A 19,188-nucleotide genomic window follows, 5' to 3' on the forward strand; every position below is an offset into this window, starting at 1 on the left:
TCTAGAGGAATATGTCAACAAAGCCCAGGGAGTTCAACCTCACCTCTCAGAGCTCTTGGGATTTCGGAGACCTGACAGCCACCAGGTGTGAGTGACTCACTGAGCGCCATCCCCCAGCCAGGGTTCTCTAGGCTGAAGCACTGGCTTTTCTTCTAAGGCATTGAATTTAAGACTTAACTGGGGATTTAATCGACTACTAAGGAATGTCCATTGAGGTAACTTTCTGATCTTGATTAGGGTGTTAAGGAACCAGGGGCCCTTGTCTTTCTAAGGTAGATTCTCCAATTGTCCTGTTCCATCCAGGGAGCACAACAACAGGCCTTAATCCGCTGTCACTCGGGAGTGTGAGCCTCTAGGAGGGCTAGACTGGAATTCAGTATTAATGTGGAGTCTTCCTAGTAGCGTGACCTTGGGCAAGTTATTTAATCATGCTTAGTTTCATTTTATTCATTTATAAATGGAGATTAAAAACACTTACTTCAAACAGTGGAATACATTAATTAAGAGATTGCCCCGAGGCTGAGGTACATAATAAGGGCAATGCTGAAAGGCTACTGTTGATATATTTTTTTTTTGCATTTTACATTCAAGAAACATTAAATATAAATAATTGATTCCGTTCCATTTTTAGACAAGGATGTTAACAACGTATTCATTCTGGTGAGATAATATGTTCTAATTTTATTATTTTTAAAGATTCATTTTATTTTTTACGTGTGTGTGTGTGTGTGTGTGTGTGTAGGTAGGTAGGTATATGCAAGTGTGAGGGCAGGGCCTTATGGAATCCAGAAGATGGCGCTGGCTACCCAGAACTGGAGTTATAGGTGGTTGTGATATGGGTTCTGGGAACCAAACTTTGGTCCTCTACAAGAGCAGTATGGACTCTTAACCACTGAGCCCTCTTTCCAGCCCCTCATTTATACTTCTGATATGCTACTTAATGTTAAACTCTACAGTAAACACTCATCGGTACTGTGACAGGCTAGCTAACCATTTTCTTTTATAATTTCAGTGGTTGATTCTCACTCTTATAATTATTTTCTTCTTGTACTTTAGTCTGTACTTATTTGCAAAATGAGGTTTTTTTTTTTAATTTTCAACTCATCAGCAGTTGTGTATGCAGAAGCAGGTATTAACTGGAGTATTTGTAATTTACATGAAAAATAAAATGGTATTTTTAAATTGACATATATTGAATGCTATGGGAAACAAAGCTTAGATTGTCTATATTGTGATCTCTGGAAGTCCTAACTTCTGAAAACCTCCTAACTTGCTGGTCTTTAGCTATATTTTGTATCTGTGTACGAACTGCTTTCTCAGAGGACACACTCAACTCAGTCCTTTATCCCAGCCACCCAAGGTGCTATTTTAGGCCTTTCGGCTTCGAAGTTTTTGTTCTGTTAGAGCTGATGTCCATAGGGTAGGCTCCAGGGGAAAGTTTAAAATGAAGGCAGTCACAGAAGGAAGGGTCCCTGAGCGTCCAGAAGTGACATAAGAAGATGATTGATGTGAGTTTATTTTTATTTTTAAAAGGAAGAAATAGAAAAGGAGAGAATATGGGGTGGGGGTGAAAAAAAGGAGCAAAAGAGGAGGAAAATTTTGTCAAACAACATTTGTTTGTTTGCCAAATAAGCTAAAATTTCAAATAATTTAAGAGTGTTACTCCAGTTACCACAATATTCTGAAGTTTAGTAAGAGAAAATATTGACAGCTGATGTATAAAGGCATTGAGAGAAAGCAAGATTTCCAAATTAGTAATAGCATACCATACTCAATACCTAGCAATATTAAATCTTTGAAGTCTTTACTGGGTAAGAACAAATAGCAGGCCAAGCATAAATGAGACATTAAGGCTGGCTTTAAACCTGGCTTTTGTTTCTACTATGCAATTTGAGGCAAATTATGTCATGTTTTCTCATTTGGGATGAAGGAATATTAATACACTTCTCACATTTAGTTCAAAATGATTAAAAGACAATCAGCCTTGAATTCAACCCAGCGCATTTCTCAGAATTGCTATATGAAGCAGTACAACATTTCTGAGTGATGCTGGGGCGCACTTTACTGATTTTTGGCTAACCAGCTTCATGTGTTTGCTTATAGAATAGACAATGACTGTGCTTTGACCTTAGGGTGCCAAGAAGGACACTGTAGTAAATGGGCTCCTGTTTTGGCATGGAATTAGATAACCACACAGTCGTATGTCTAATACATCATCTCTTAACTAAGAGTAAGTGGCAAACCTGTTTGTTTATAAGGCTGATTAACCGGGTGACCAGTTTTCAGGGATGTATTGTATACAGAACTTAATCAAATCAAATTTGGATTGATGGCCAACAGCTGTGAAGTCAGCATAATAAAATGCCCTTCTTGAGGAAATACCTGTTCGGAGGACATCTTAGTATACATAACATGGTGACACATTATGGGATTTCTAAATTCTTTCTTTTGAAAATAACATACTGTTGTTGAATTTTGGCCATCTATATTTCTCAAACTTGCATTTGTTTGTTGAAATTATTTGAGATTTCAGAACTTGTAAAACGTCTTTTCCATACTGAAAACGATTAAAGTTTAGCAAATGACTTAAAATGCATACAAGAAGACAAGCAAAACTGATATTCTAAAGTACTCCCTAAGATTTAAGTGAGATAATCTGGTCTGCCTTTACCCCCAGATACCCTAACTATGATACCTGGCTATTAAATCTGTAAAAGTCATGTACTATCTGAATGTTGATCACTCATTTTTCTTAATCATGGTTTCCAAATCTCCTGATCTAGTCACAACACAGATGCTCAGAATTAATTCAGCTCACAAACAAATGCCCTGTATCACAATAACAGAACAAACCAAAGAAGGCTTTATTATTTACTCAGAAAATAAGAAACCTCATTAGTTATCTAAACTGTTATCTGTACAAGAGGACAATTAGAAAATATAGACCTCCAAAGTACGATAGCCCTGCTTCTTTGGAGCATTGCTCCGCATTCATAACCTTGCTACCCTCCCACGTGCTCTCTGTGTTTTGAGGCTTCATCAGATTGAATTTCTAGTTCTTTTCTTTGCCTTTGGTTTAATAAATGGATTGTTGGTCTGGAGGTTTGAGGCCCCCAAGTCTCTGGGCTTCTGTTGTCTTTTCCTCTCATCCTCCTTCTGAACTAATTACCTCTCTGAATTCTTTCATAAGATTTTGATGAAGAACACAGATGACTTTCCCAATAAAGTAAGGACAAAGCATTGTGCAGAAATAAAAAAAAATCAGTTTATATGCTTCAAGGATGATTCCCTGGCTCAGGACTAAGGACAAATATCCTTGGAGATTTATAGAGAAATGGTCACTATCCATGATTAGAGATGGCCACCATTCTCCTTTTCTACTTCGACCCTCTTCTCTCAGAAAGCCACTACAGGGCCTTGCATGCTGTTTTAAGGAACAGTCAGAGATGAAGCACACTCATAAAAGGCACAGGTGGTCTCATAGCTACTGTCATGCCCACAATATTGATGGTGGGTTTCTAAGCATCTGCCATAACTGGTTCGGAACCCCAGTGAACCAGGCTCAACCTCAGCTATCCTATGATTACCTTATTAGAGAAGTGACTACTTGCAAGGTGCAGGGGGAGGGATTTTCCTTTATCTCTAGCTGGAGAAGATGCGCTGCATGAACGTGTGAGAAGAACCACAGAGAAGGGAAACCTTAGTAATAGAACTATCCAGGCCCTTGCCTATGAGGCTCCCAACCACAAAATGAGGACCTCAGTGCATTGTCACAGTTTGGAGTGTGTGGTTTGTCCACACAGGGAGGCTCAGGTGAAGAGCTATGCTGGCAAAGGGAGTTCACAGTGGATAGAGGAACAGCAAGTGCGCTATTCTTAGTTACCCTCTAGTTCTTTCCATGTGAACTGAGTGTTCTCTCCCGTCGTGAAACAGATTTGGCTCCGGTTTGATGACAATTTTCCTCATTGTTCGTGTCCCCGATGAGAGATGCACTTCCAGACGGCCCTTGTTGAGGAATATGGCATAATAGGCCTGCAGCAAAAAATGGGTATTAAGCAGGATTAAGCAGGAGTTGTATATGAGACAGATGGAGAGACTGATGTTCTGTTCCAACCACAGAGAAGCCAAAGGAGGATGTCAGGTCCCACTCTAACATTCTGCCTCCGTCACTTGCAATAGGCTTTCTCATTGAACCCGGAGCTAGGCTGGCATCCATCAAACCCCGGTGAACATCATGTTGTTCTGGCTCCCATAGGGCTGTGTTTTATTTAGTCACATATAGCCAGTCACATCTCGCTGCTTTTGTAGATTCAAGGGATTTGAGCTCATGTCCTCCTGCTTGCACAGCAGGTGTTCTTACCTGTTAAGCCATCTCCCTAGCATCTCAATATTTACTTAAACAGAGTTGATAAAGATATAGGAATGTCTTTTGTTTTAAAATCCATTACTATTTTACTTCTTGGGTAAGGGAGCAGGTAGATACAGTAATATTGGTTGTCTGACAAATTTCTAATGCTCAACCTAACAGCTCTGCTTACCGCTGTCCTCTAACTTTCAAGAACTGTCAGGAATCAAAGGGTGTCAACAAAATCATTTTCCTTTATACTCCCAAGTGGGCCGCTCGTTTCTAGAAATGAGTTCTGACTCAATCTCGTGGCATTTGAGCATTTAGACTTTAATTTGTATCCAAGCTGGTGGAATAGATCACTGCCACAAACATGCAACTTGTCTCCCACATTTAGAAAGAAGGAAGACAATTTTCCAACCACAAACATGCCTGTTTTCTTCTTGTCAATGTTACCAAGGCAACCAGTATGGTGATGATATCTGATTAGGAACTCCAGGGAGATTGGATGCAATCCTTGTATCCAAAGCTGGTGTTAAAGGTACTGCCTCTCCTGTGTGGTACCAGGGCAGCTGTTGCGCAGGGACCATTCTGTGCTCCGTGAGTAACTGATGGTGTTTAACATGTTTTCTTTCTATCAGCATTACCATCCCTTCAATAATTCACTAGGTTATCCATGCAGCTACGTGGTCCATATACAATGTGCTGCAAACTATCCCTCATCATCCCTCAGTGGGATCACCACAAACTACCTACTCAAAAACTACTCCAATTGTTTGATACCAAAAGCACATGTAGGACAACACAACCACACATAACCTTCTGGATATTTCAACTGTTCGCTTTCACAAATAAAAAGTATCCATCTAGACAGCACTGATTCAAGCCCATTTGAATAATTTAACACTGCTTCCTTTATAAGATAACAAATATTAGAAGACTTTAAAAGCTAGATATTCATTATCATTAAATGTTCGGGGCATTACATTTTCATTTCTGATGTGCTTTGTATTTCAGTACTTATTATTTTTGTATGTTAATTGTCTTAATGGGAACACACTCTATTTTAAAAATTTGCCTGAAATCTGGTAATTTAATCCATTTATTCAGTGCTAAGAAATTTGGAGCTGGCAGGTGTTTAATTATTGGCAGTGGCCAAGGGGATGTGATGAAAATTCAGAATGTTTGGTTTGGTTCTCAATATATTCTGAGCATCATTTGCAAAAATGAGAAAAGAATTGGATTTTTCAAAATTAGAAAATGAAGATTTGGTGGCACTATTTTTTAATATCTTCTCAATGATTATTCCTCGCAGTGAGAAGATAAGTATTACTTTTCTTCCCCAATGTGGCAAGAAAACTATTTTAAAAACTTTAAAATTTTTTTAAATTATGTTTATAGGTACGTATCTGTGCCTGAGTTTGTGCATGTGAGTTCAGAAACACGTCTAAGGAGAAGAGGGCAGCCAGCCCTCTAGAGCAGGAGTTACAAGCGGTTTTGAGCCATCCATTTGGGTCTTCTGCAGAAACAGCAGGCATTATTAACCCTTGCGCAATTTCTCTAGCCCCTTGAAAAAGTTTCATTAGAACTGGTGTGGTCCTCACAATGGAAATGCTGAAAGGCATGTTTATGCTCGGTTGTCAAATCCACTGTAATCTACCATGCAATTGAAAAGGCTAGAATTTCATATCCATTGAGCTTCTTACTGATCTGACAAAGATTGCAGTGCTTGGATGACTTGGACTAACCCTTCACTGTACCCCTGAATTCCGATTATACAGATGGTGGTGTCAAGCATCTTGGAGCTGCTGCTTGACAAAGATCACCATGCTTGGACGACTTGGACTGACCCTTCACTGCCGTTGCTGGAAGTGGTTGCACAACTCTTGCATGTCTTTAACAGACCTAATGTTTGAACTCCTTGCTGTTGAAGGCAACTCACCAAAGGCTAGAACTGGGACAGTGAAACAATTCTTGTGAAAGCTGATGTTAAGAATAAAACTTAGGATGATTCCCTGGGAGGATGAGCTGTATAAGAAATTGAGTTTTCTATAGAAAATATTACTTACGTGATAACAATGAGCATGAGATATTGGATCTGAAACATATCATTTAAGAAGAAAATAGAGTACTACTCAGCAGTAAAAAACAATGACTTCTTGAATTTTGCATGCAAATGGACGGAAATAGAAAACACTATCCTGAGTGAGGTAAGCCAGACCCAAAAAGAGGAACATGGGATGTACTCACTCATATTTGGTTTCTAGCCATAAATAAAGGACATTGAGCCTATAATTCGTGATCCTAGAGAAGCTAAATAAGAAGGTGAACCCAAAGAAAAACATATAGGCATCCTCCTGAATATTAAACTTCATCAGAGGATGAAAGGAGACAGAGACAGAGACCCACATTGGAGCACCGGACTGAAATCTCAAGGTCCAAATCAGGAGCAGAAGGAGAGAGAGCACGAGCAAGGAACTCAGGACCGCGAGGGGTGCACCCACACACTGAGACAATGGGGATGTTCTATCGGGAACTCACCAAGGCCAGCTGGCCTGGGTCTGAAAAAGCATGGGATAAAACCGGACTAGCTGAACATAGCGGACAATGAGGACTACTGAGAACTCAAGAACAATGGCAATGGGTTTTTGATCCTACTGCACGTACTGGCTTTGTGGGAGCCTAGGCAGTTTGGATGCTCACCTTACTAGACCGGGATGGAGGTGGGTGGTCCTTGGACTTCCCACAGGGCAGGGAACCCTGATTGCTCTTTGGGCTGATGAGGGAGGGGGACTTGATTGGGGGAGGGGGAGGGAAATGGGAGGTGGTGGTGGGGAGGAGGCAGAAATCTTAAGAAAGAAAGAAAGAAAGAAAGAAAGAAAGAAAGAAAGAAAGAAAAAAGAAACTGACAAACTATGACTGAATCATTAAGTTTTGGGGTTTTGCCTCAAAATACATGGAGCTAGTATAAACAAGGAAAACCTTCTTGATTACAAAGTGAATGACAGGCCGTGGTACCATCCTCAAGGCAAAGGAAACACTGTTAGGAATCTTGATGTTCTTTTAGCTCCTTTTTTGTAAACTTAAAAAGGGTTCCTTTAAACTTCAGGGAATTGGCTTGATTCCATCTTTCACAGGTAAAAGACCCCAGGCAAAAACTATGAATTAGCAGCCTGTTTTCCTCACCTCCATGGCCTACGAAACAATTCTAAACTAGCTACAAACATGCAATCTTTACACCAACAAATTACAGCTCCATTGGAGCCTGCCTTGGTTTCTGGGTTACAAAAAAGGTTTTACAAACTCTCTCTTTTTTTGTCTCAGGACAGAGTTTAAGTTCGCAAACAAAAAAGGGGGAGATGTCCCAGCCATATCTGATGGGGATGGCAGAAGTCATAAAGCCAACACAGCTATTTGACAAAGATCCAGCAAAGCTGAACCACATGATGGCCTCCATACCACCACTGGTTTTCATCTCAACCTGTGACATACTTGGGAGACTTTTAATATTTGTACATTTTGGGAATATTGGATTGATGGAAATTTTCTTATAAATCATTTATGCCTTCTCCCAGGAATGTTATTTCTAAACTTCCCCAGGACAGTCCTGAAAATACTATTCCCGCCTACCCTGTTTTAGGGAGATATCCTTATCTACTTGAAGGTCTTCCTTATGCCTTGGAGGTTGTGACATACATAAAGAGTCAAGAGTCTCTTTATGAGGCTATGAGACATTTTTGAAACATCTGTCCCTATACTTACTCAAGAACAAAATAATCAAAACAAAGCAAACTTAAAAAGGTCAACAAGATTCAGTGGGCTAGAGGAGTTGGCCCCAGTTCAGATCACAAGCCTCTTCCCACTGTACACCCAGGCAATTACATGGCATAGACAGCAACAACGTCAGACTAGCTGAAGCGACCTCTGTCCTACACAGGACAACAAAATGATGTAGAAAGATGGTGTTTTATATTCTATAACAATATAAAATACAGACATTGTATTATGACAGAATTTGAATAATAACTGCACCAGCTTTGACCAGAGGATATTTCTTGGGCACTCTGACCATTAAGAGCTAATAATACACTTCTTGGGAAGTGGCAGCAAGTCCGGGATGACTTGAAGATTGTTTTGGTCAAATGTCCCAGCCATAGAAGCAACTAGTCTGAGAACAACTTGTCATATCCCTCTAGATTCTTAAAAATTGGGTTATGTGGTTAATGAGTAAGAATAATAACCCTGCTTATCAATAATGTCAAAACTTGAGGGAAAATGATTGGAAAAAATGATAACTCTGTTCTGTCATAGTGTATTAGTGATGACTGAAAGATAAGCAAAGGGAAATGAAACACAAGTCCCAAATAAAAAATGATATGTTTGGGAACATATGATCTATGTTTTGAAACAACATATCCCTACTTACTAAATTCTGTATAATTAAAGAAGCACTCTGGCTACTAGTGAGTCAGACTGCAAGATTCTCCATACCATCATGGCCTGGCTTATAGCCTTCCTTTACCAACTCTTTATACCCTCTGCTGAGACCTGTCCACCATTGGGGATGATTCCCGGCACTGATCCATCTTCCTGCATTCCCACCTCAGAGGTACCATTATTATGTGATTTATTATCCCAGGGTTTTAAAAATTATTTTCAAAGACTTACATATTTATTTGTAAATAATATACTCAGTATTTCATACAGAAACCTCTGCAAGTGATGTCAGAATGTGTTCTGCACCTCTTTGCTACTTAGTTCTCATCTATCTATTTTGTCTTGTCAAATTGTAATTTATCCCTTGCTACTCCTGATTTCTACGCCATTAAGCCAAAGTACTAGTTTACTGGTCTCTTTTCCAGTTGATAAATATTTGGGTTCTTTTTCATTTATATACTACAAATAAGAAATAATCATTTGGGATGTTTTTGGTTTTTTTTGTACTTATCTCATTGTGCACTCTTGCCATTGTTCAGGTCTGTGTATAGAGTGGAAAGACTGGCTTGTAGAATTCACACGTGGTCTACTGTATAGAACCGATTCAAAGCAGTCACCAAAGCTCTGTATCAATTTCCTCTGTCCATAGCAGTAAGAACTGCCTTTAACAAAGGCCTTGCCAGCACTTGGTCATAATATATTTCATAATGTTTTACCATTCCAAAGGATATAAAATTTAGTGTGGATTGAAAATGCATTTTTCTGACACCACAAAGCTGAATAGCTGAATGTTTAATTATTATTATTATTTGCATCCATCGTGCTTTCTCTCCCATGGAATGTCTGGTCAGAGCTGTTCATTACTGTACATGTTTCACTAGCTTCTTGCTTTCTGAGAGTTGCTTCATATTGTGCTTACTAGATTTTCTGAGGTTATATTAACAATACCTTTTCAGATAGATGCTTGCATTTTATGCTTTTTGATGAATGGAGAGTTTTAATATTAATGTGGTTCCAGGAGATTAAAGTATGTATGTATGTATGTATGTATGTATGTATGTATGTATGTATCTATCTATCTATCTATCTATCTATCTATCTATCTATCTATCTATCTATCTATCTATCTGCGATTTAGAGCTATCTAATCTATCTATATCTCCCTCTTCATAATATATATGTATGTGTATGTGTATTTAGAGAGAGAAGAGAGGGGGATTTCTTTCTTTGCAGCCCTGGCTGTACTGGAACTCATGATATAGACCTGGCTGACTCCAACCTCATGAAGATCTGCCTGCTTTTGCCTCCTGAGAGCTAAAATTAAAAGTGTTTGCCACCATGCTGGGCTATTTTCTGTTAAAATTTTTAAACTTACTTTTCTTTCCATAATTACAGTTTTATTTTCTGGGAACTTGTTTTTCACTTTGGTATGAAGTAGAAATTATTTTATTCTTTCCTGTATAGAAACCAACAACCCTGGACTCATTCAGCGAATGCCTACTGTTTTCTTAATGATCTGAGAGGCCACCTATTGGTAAATGTCGTTGTATTTATGCTTGGACATATCCAGTCTTCTCTATTCTATTCTACCAGGACAGAATTTTCCAGGTACGAAAACATTACTAGAGTCTAAATCTCTGACGTAGATGGAGCAAGATCTGGTACAGCGGTTCTACCACCATATTCTTCCTTTTCAGGTGTTTTTGTGGGTTTTTATTTTTGCTATAATTAAAAAAACCATAAATGCCTCAATTTGCAAGAAAGACAAGATGGTATATTGAAATTAAATCTCTGTACATCATATTATGGAGAACTGACCTATTTTAATGAGTTTTTCCCTAATAACAAGATGAATATGTGCACTCATTAAGGATGACTTTAATGGCTTTCAATAAACTTTACAGTTTCCTCATCTATGTTAACTTGCTGTGTTTACTTTCAAAGCACACAATTCCTCTTGCTGTCTAGCTACTTTTTTTTGTTGTTGTTGCAGTAGCAGAGAGATTGACGCCTAGGAAATGGCCTTCTTTTTCTAAGTTCTGATTTTATAGAACATCGCATGTCTGTGATGCTCTTCCATCAGTTGCACTAATCATCATTGTTTTACAGATAGAATATTTCTTCCTCTTAATTTACTAAGTGTTCTTTGAATTATGAAGGCTGTTAAATTTTGCCTAATGTTTTCTTAAATCTATTGTGACAGTTTTATGATTCTTTTTTAATTTTTGAAATATTAGATTATATTGGTTTCCTTAAGAATTCTATTTATGTATTTATTCATTTTGTGAATGTGTTTGTGGACACGTAGTGGCACATAACTGCCATGGCATAAGGCATGAAGCAAAAATCAGAGGACTACTTGTGGAAACCAGTCTCTTCTTCCACCATGTGGGCCCTAAGAATCAAGCTCATGCAGTGCATCAGGCAGAAAAGATCTTAACCCACTGGACCATCCCACCAGCCTTTCCATGCATTCTTGAGATTCTCAAGGTCATATAGTGCTTGCTCCCCTTACCTTATCTTTTGTTGTAGGCTTAATTATGTTTTAGAGAAAGAAATTAAGATTCTATTGCCTACTAATATTCACTCAATATTAAAATGGAACAATTTAAAAGGCCTGGGAGATGATAGCTCAGTTGGTAAAGCACTTGCTTTGCAAACATGAGGACTTCAGTTCAATCCCTAAAATCCATGCTATAAAAAGAAATCCAGGTGCAGCTGCACATGCCTGTAATTCCAGAACTAGGGAGGTGGATTCAGGAAGATGTCTGGGGCTTGCTGGCCAGATAGCCTAACTCACCTGGTGAGTTATAGGCCAGTGTGAGGCCGTCTCACACATATGTACATGACATGCACCTATGCACATATATGTACCCTTACCTACAAACACATACACACATACAAGCATCTAATAAGAATGACATCTTCTCACTTGTAAAGGTGTTTTCATATTCGAAGATATATTTGCACAACAATTTACTTATTCATTTGATTATATCTGACTTGGTATGAATCTTCTTACTGAGAATGACCAGTCCTGGTTTTACCAAGATTACAGTCAAAATAAGTGATTCAACTCTAAAATATAAAACCAATGTAATGGTGTTAATTAAGACAGGCATTTTATCAACTGACCATCTCAACCAAACATCTCCCCACCTCCTAAAGTGAGGGGAAAGCCTCTTATGAATGAGTGGTGAAGGTACCTGTCCAGTTTGCCTCCGTTTCCTCCTGGGTGGTGTTGGTGTCCCTCCACTTCCCAAGAGAATGATTCCAGACTCATTCTTCGTACTGAAGGACAGATTGATTTCTGTTCCGACATCAATGGGTACAGGGGCAAGCTCAACAAAACCAGGCTTGGGAAAGCTAACTGTATAAACATTCTGTGGGAAAAAACAGAGAGAAATCATTAGAGATAAGGGGCTAAATTCTCCATGCCACCTCCTTCTTCAGTACTTTCAACATGATTATAAAAATAGTGTAATTTTAGGGAACATGAAAATCTATAGTCCCTTTGAGAGCTTAAGAGCCAACTGAAGAAATAATACTGTTAATTTTCTGAACAGTTCAGCTTTAAAGGTAAAAAGTATGACTTCTGTTTAAATATTTAATACTTGACATAAAATGTGGAAGAATATTGACAGACAATATGTTTTTTTTTTTTTGTCTCAAATCTACATTGCCGTCTTTCTTAAATCTCTTGGCTATGAAATATCAGTTAATATTTTGCGCTGTAAAGATTTGTGTGACCATGGCTTATATTTACATTCTTCCTCAAGATGAGCCCATGGAAAAGTGGTCATTAATATCAAGAGTACAAATAGTTCTAGAATAATTTCTAGAGATATATCCTAATTATTAAAAATAGATAAATCCAATATTGCATGTTTGTTTTTTCAAAATATTACCAGTGTTTTGCTGCTAACCATAAAATTCATATGCTCGTGCTTCAGAGACTGACCCCAGTACAAAGGGGAGAAAGTGACTCACCTCTCAAAGTCATGCAGACAGCAGGGAGTAATCTAGAATTCGTCTATTCATTCACCCTATCTTTCACAGCCTTGTCCTCTCCTTCACTCTTCTTATATTTAGACTGAATTTGCTTCTAAATTAGGTGTGTGTGTGTGGGAGGGGGAGGTGAGCACATGCCCACAGAGACCAAGGACTTAAGATCTACCTTAGGCGAGAGTTAGAGGCAGTTGTGAGGCATCTTCTGTGGGAGCCATAGGCAATCAGTTCTTCTGCAAAAGCAGTACGGACCCTTAACCACTGAGCTTTCTCTCCAGTCCTGTAGCTTTATTTTTCAAATATGTAAATGTCTCTGCCAGTAAATATAGTTTATCATAACTTAATTTAATTTATTTATTTATTTGAGATAAGGTTTCTCTGGGTAACAGTCCTAGCTGTCCTGGAACTCACTCTGTAGACCAGGTTGGCCTTGAACTCACAGAGATCCACCTACCTCTGCCTCCTAAGTGCTGGGTTGAAGGCGTGTGCCACCACCGCCAGGTTTATCATTGCTTTTAATAGCTGGAGGAATTCTACCATCTAAAAGTGCTCACATTTATTCCAGCAAGACCACGCCATTCAACATTTAAGGTACCCAAAATACTCATTTTTAAAAGTCTTAGATTTTTTTTGGAGGAAAGACAAAAAATTCTTTTCATGTGGGCTATTTCCTACCCCTGAGCCTCTGCACAGGGTTTCAAGTCCAGCAAAATGGCACAGCCATTGGATAAAAATGTGTAATCTACTTTCTATTCTGATTTTCAAATTTCACAATTTTGGGTGTTTCAGATAAAACTACTTTGCAGACTTTTCAATATTTATCCATTTCAAATTCCTGCCTCTTACTTTAGCCAAGTAATTCTCTATTCTGGAATGCTTTTACATGGGAATCTTTACGTAGGACGCCTTTATATTGTGCCAGGCTGTTCATTGCTCTGGACAGCTTTTCACTCTCAAGCATATATCTTTTGAGTGCAGATGAGAGTTAGATGTTGAAGGTTTTAACTCTATGTAAGGTTTCCTTAAGAAGACAGTGTGGACTCTTAGAGTATTCATGCTTTCTGTATGTCCCCTGACACTTGGAGTGGGAGTCTATGACAATTAAACAGAGAGCCTGCAGCTAAGACCCAGGCAGGTCTGTCCAAATCTTGCAATCTCACAGCTCAGAAGGCAATCCACTCTTTTCTCTGTTTCCCTGTCCCCTCTTCATTTCATTGAAGTTCACTGGAGTGATTCAAAATGATTTGAATTGGAGAAAGCAGCCAAAACAAACAGTTACATCAGAACACGTAATTAAAAATTAGTGTTTGATAGAGTCAACATTTTCTTATTTTAAAATCTCATCACTATAGAATTTTCAAAAAATTCTTGTTAGTAATTTATGATCATTTTTAGCTTTGTTATAGATATTATAAGAGGGGAAAGAGATGCTCTGGGTCTTTCTCACATTGACTGGCCAGAGCTGAAGAGTCACTACTGAGCACACATTCCCTGGCTACACTAACAACAAAGAAGAGATTCTGAGATACAAGAGAATTTCACATTCATATCACATGAATCTTTGCAGAGTTGGACAAAACACAACACACAACTTCAAGGCTGTAGACAAGATGCTGTGCACTGGTGAGGTGATTGATGTGTATTACTATCTGTGTAAACTGTGGACAAGACACTGCACATTCGTGGGTGGTGTTACCATCTATGTAAACTCTGAACAAGATGCTGCACACAGGTGAGATGCTGGATGGTGTTACTATTTGTGTAAACTGTGGACAAGACGCTACACACTGGTGAGATGCTGGATGGTGGTACCATCTATGTAAACTGTAGACAAGATGCTGTGCACCGGTGAGGTGGTGGGTGGGGTTATCATCTGTGTAAACTGTGAACAAGATGCTGTGCACCGGTGAGATGCTGGATGGTGTTACTGTTTGTGTAAACTGTGGACAAGATGCTGCACACTGGTGAGAGATGCTGGATGGTGGTACCATCTATGTAAACTGTAGACAAGATGCTGTGCACTGCTGAGGTGGTGGATGGGGTTATCATCTGTGTAAACTGTGGACAAGATGCTGCATACTGGTGAGAATGATGGATGGTGGTACTGTCTGTGTAAACTATTAACATATTCTAGATAAAGGTAACCAAGCTGTATAATTTGCAAATGTAAAATGAATTTAGAAAAGATAACAAAAATAAGAAGAAATGTTATTGAAAAGGAAGATAGAACCAACCAGAAGAGCAATTCCTATGAAGATACCTGCTATGTACTCAAGTACTATAGGACTTGGATAATGGGATACATTTTGGTTCTGCATAATTTCTATCACAGTGACTTACAGGATGCTTCTGTCTTACTCTGTCCTCTATGTATGACTAAGAAAAGATCAAAACAAATCTGAACCATATTAACAAAGGAACAACTCTGGCAAAAGCACTCATGTTAAGTAAATGAAATATGACCCAAATATGATATAGAACCTTTAGAAGTTAACCAACCTCCAGTGAACAGCCTTTGGTAACACCAACATAATCAGGGCTACTGAGTATATTGTACGGAGTCCTTGAAATTTCAATGTCTTTGAGGCAGCCGGAATACTTCTTCACGTTTACTTCTGGCCTATTGAGTAGTCAAATGGAGAATCAAAGCAACACCGTTAGACTGATGGTAGTGTAGTCATCGAGCACTGGAAGGAAGCCATGTGGAACACACAAACACATGCACACACACACACACACACAGAAGCAGGGACATGTCCATCAAAGTGCACACGCACACACTTGCACATCACAAAATCACAAAACTGTGCTTTTTGTTATGTGGAAGTTGGGCTGACTGGATGTTGACATCACTCTGTACACAGAGTTCTGATCTTTTTCTCTCTAAGAGCAGCTTCCCTCCCAGCATTTCAACACGAGGCCCAGAAGACAACTAACTTATTAATGCTTCATGTGCATAATGAAATAAGTGCTTCTTGTTTCCACGACAGAGCGGATAATTGTGTGGGCAGAATAATTCAATTATTTATAAAAAGCTCTTTAAAATCTCGTTCAAAATTTAGGAAAAATATTTGGAAATGTTTATTTGAAATTTTCTGAAGCTAGAGAGAAGTGTGTAGGTGTATGTATGTGTGCACATATGTGATAATGTGTGTGACAGAATGTGTGTGAGTGTGTATATGTGTGTATGTACATGTACCTGTGCATATGTATGTTTGTGAGTGTGTATATGTGTGTGCATGTGTGTGTGCCATAACAAAATAAGGCAACATAATACAAAATAGTCAGTTCTTCTAATTTGGTTCATGTCTTCTACCCCCAAACCACATTTAAATGCTGGCTTTCTGCTCACTACTTCTAATGACACAGAAGGGATGCTAATAGATTACAAAATAAGAAATTAATTCCTTGCCTTCGACTCTTACATGCTGCTCTGATATATTATTTGATATTGACTAAGTGATCTGATTTCCCTCGGATTCCATATTTGTATGTGTAAGCAGGCATGGTGACAATGACAGTGGTGCCTATGTATTCGATGAACATAGTCTGGATGTACTGCAGAGTACAGCACACCTAAATGCACAGTTCACACATACTGAAGAACATGCACGGTGATGACATCTCTTGAGTCTATGACAGCAGATCTTTCTCTGGTGGTGGACGTGTTCTCTTCAGGAGTTTATTAGTTCTCAGGCATTTTGATTATAGGGACCTGCAATGTAGTTTGTACCAAGAAGGAGCTGTGTGTGTAGGCACACGCGAGCGTGTGTAAAATATTCACAGTGGCTAGTAGCTACTACACTGAACAGTGTCAAAATATAGGAGTAAAAATGGCAAATTTTCATTATGTAGTGTTGATGAACATCTGGAAAGTGTCCAATCGACACCAATATTGTACTTGATAGGCTAATGATTAATTCTCCTCTCATCATCCCTTGATGCCAAGTTTCTCATTTTCATCATTATAAAAGACACATGGCATGAGGAAAAACAGGTGGGAAAGCAAATTAGACCCTGGCAGTCTGTACCAGGTGATTTATTTCTTGTCAAGTGTTTGTTCTCCTCTCTACTTCCACCCCCGTCTCTCTGGAACTTCTTTATTTCCTTTGATCATTTTCTCTGGTTCCCAAGGTCTCTTCCTTCTGTTCCTTTAGTCAGTAATTATGAAGAACCCTGCCAGCTGGGGGGAAGGGGTCTTACTTATCATCATCTACAAAGTGAAGGGGATGGTGGATTTCACTTGCAGTGCTCACTTGCTTCCGAATTGTGTTTTAGAGGAGGACAGATCTATCACAATTTTGAGGGTTGGGGAAGTTTTGTCAATAAAGTGAGTCACTCCAACAAGCTTATTGTTTCATGGAAATAGCAAGATCCTTCTCAAAGTGTAATGATTCAACCAGTTCAACATTATGAAAGTCTCCGGGATGAGTCACGGTACAGTGATTTGCTTTTTTTTTTTAAGGCAACCACAGGTCTCTTTTCCGAGGACCACCACTCATGCACAAAAATTACACGACGCTAATGTGGTGCTTTATTTATGTGTATGCGCAATGAATGTTCAGTCTTTGCTTTTTACCCTTCTCTGCAAACAGAACATGACTAGTAGCAGAATGATGTCATGAAAAAAAATGAGTTGTTTTTTTCTTCCTACCTTCTACGTTTTCTAGTTTTTGATACTAAAATCTGGTCTTGGCTTTAAACATTTCCTGGGCCACTTCAGTTTCCTTATCTTCTGTCCAGAATTCTGGCAGAATTAGCCTCTAAAATGTCAAAACACCTTTGTTTTTTGGCCAGGGTCAGCCATCCATCCACATCTGTAGGGTTTGATCAGCCACTTACAAGACTGCTAATTCTTACGAATATGCATTCAGGGAAGAATGCAAAGGCAGCTAAAAAGCTATATGGAGACTGTTGCTAAATCTCTCCACTCTTAACTCAAACATTTGTTTGAAATATAGTATCTGCAGAGGTTCTTTTCATTTGGCTCCATAGAGAATTTTATAAATGGCAATAAACAAACGGCTTTCATGAGAGGTGTGGTGGCCATGTAAATGCATCTTTGCAGAAAGCAAGAAGGCAGCGCTGAGCATTCAGTAGCATGGGTGGTGCGCTGAGCAAACAGCACAGTTCTGGGGAGGCCAGAGTCTAAGGTTCTGCTTCTGTAGCCATCTTAACATGGCTCCCCAGAATTAGACTATGCCCATAAACTTGACTGGCCAGTGTCCATGTGTGTATGGCCTGCTGGCCACCAGGAGGTGCTGTGCCAAGTGTCTGCACAAGGAAGCAGTGAAACAACAGATGTAACCTGACTGATAGTGGGCAAGCAGCAGCCTCTTGGTAAGTGCTGGGAAGCATGAGGACTCTTGCAGCACGCATTATTTACTCATGAAATCTACTGTGGAAGCAATTGCATTGGTGTTGCTATGCTTCTGCACTGCTGTTGTCCCCACAAAGCCACATTTCCCCAGCCATGCACTTGAAGAAGACATGCATAAATTTAAATTTTACCTTGCTTTCATACTAAGCCAAAGGGAAGAGAAAAAAAACAATTTACTTATAACCATTTGCTTATAAAAATTATAATTTTCACTTAATAAAACAACAAACATTAATAATAAATCTTATTTAAAACCCATCTCATAGAAAGGAATATTTTAAAAGGAAAGTACACAGAATAGACCAATGTCCTTGATGGAAGTGAAACCAAACTTTAGAGATGGCCACTCACCAAACATTACCTCCTAGACATTTTTATTTTGGAATACAAATTTAAAGTTCTTATTCTTTTGACATAATAATGAGAAAGTGTATGAACATGGTGCTTATGAACAGCTTATAAATATCGGCTCTCAAGAAGCTCAAATTTAACAATACACATGAAAATAATTCATGTTTACCGTATCATCATACAGTGGTACTGACTGCACAAAACAACCCATGAATGTATGAATAATTTGTCAATCACAGATAGGCATTAAAGATTATATTAAAATAGTAGGCCATGCTGCAGCAGTATTGTATTTTAAATTGCTGAATGGAAAAAGTAACATTTTGGTGATAAAGATTCAGAGCATAAATAGTTTCCAAATAAACACCAAGATACAAATTATTCTCAATGAAGTCAATTTATGATGTGTTTGAGGGTGTTTCAAGTATTCACTTTCAAATAATAAAAATCTTCACTAGACTAAGTGAACTATTTTAATGTAGTCTTATTACACCACATTTAATTCATTCTGAATATAGTTAGTGATTTTTCAAGGTATATCTTGGGCTTAAATAAGTACTGAATCACCAGCATTTGGTATGATAACTAGCACATAGTAGGTATTCAGCAGTCATGTGTTGGATGCTTGTGTACCAAAGAAACTACTAAGTGATAGCTATAACACCAT

General features: G+C 38.6%; 1 protein-coding gene across 2 annotated transcripts in view; it reads right to left on the bottom strand.

Moving 5' to 3' along the window:
- Positions 1 to 19,188, bottom strand: part of Lama2 (laminin subunit alpha 2) — a 603,732-nt gene that overhangs the window by 20,672 nt on the left and 563,872 nt on the right. Inside the window, exons 52-55 of one of the 2 annotated variants that reach the window (XM_057755676.1) lie at positions 18,302 to 18,313; positions 15,290 to 15,410; positions 11,989 to 12,165; positions 3,884 to 4,032 (exon numbers count right to left, since the gene is read on the bottom strand). In XM_057755676.1, the coding sequence (XP_057611659.1) occupies positions 3,884 to 4,032; positions 11,989 to 12,165; positions 15,290 to 15,410; positions 18,302 to 18,313 (459 nt within the window). The remainder of the gene's footprint in view (positions 1 to 3,883; positions 4,033 to 11,988; positions 12,166 to 15,289; positions 15,411 to 18,301; positions 18,314 to 19,188) is intronic. The other variant, XM_057755686.1, reaches the window with a different exon arrangement.

Source organism: Chionomys nivalis, chromosome 2, assembly GCF_950005125.1.
Source record: "Chionomys nivalis chromosome 2, mChiNiv1.1, whole genome shotgun sequence".
In the NCBI taxonomy this organism is placed as follows: Eukaryota; Metazoa; Chordata; class Mammalia; order Rodentia; family Cricetidae; genus Chionomys; species Chionomys nivalis.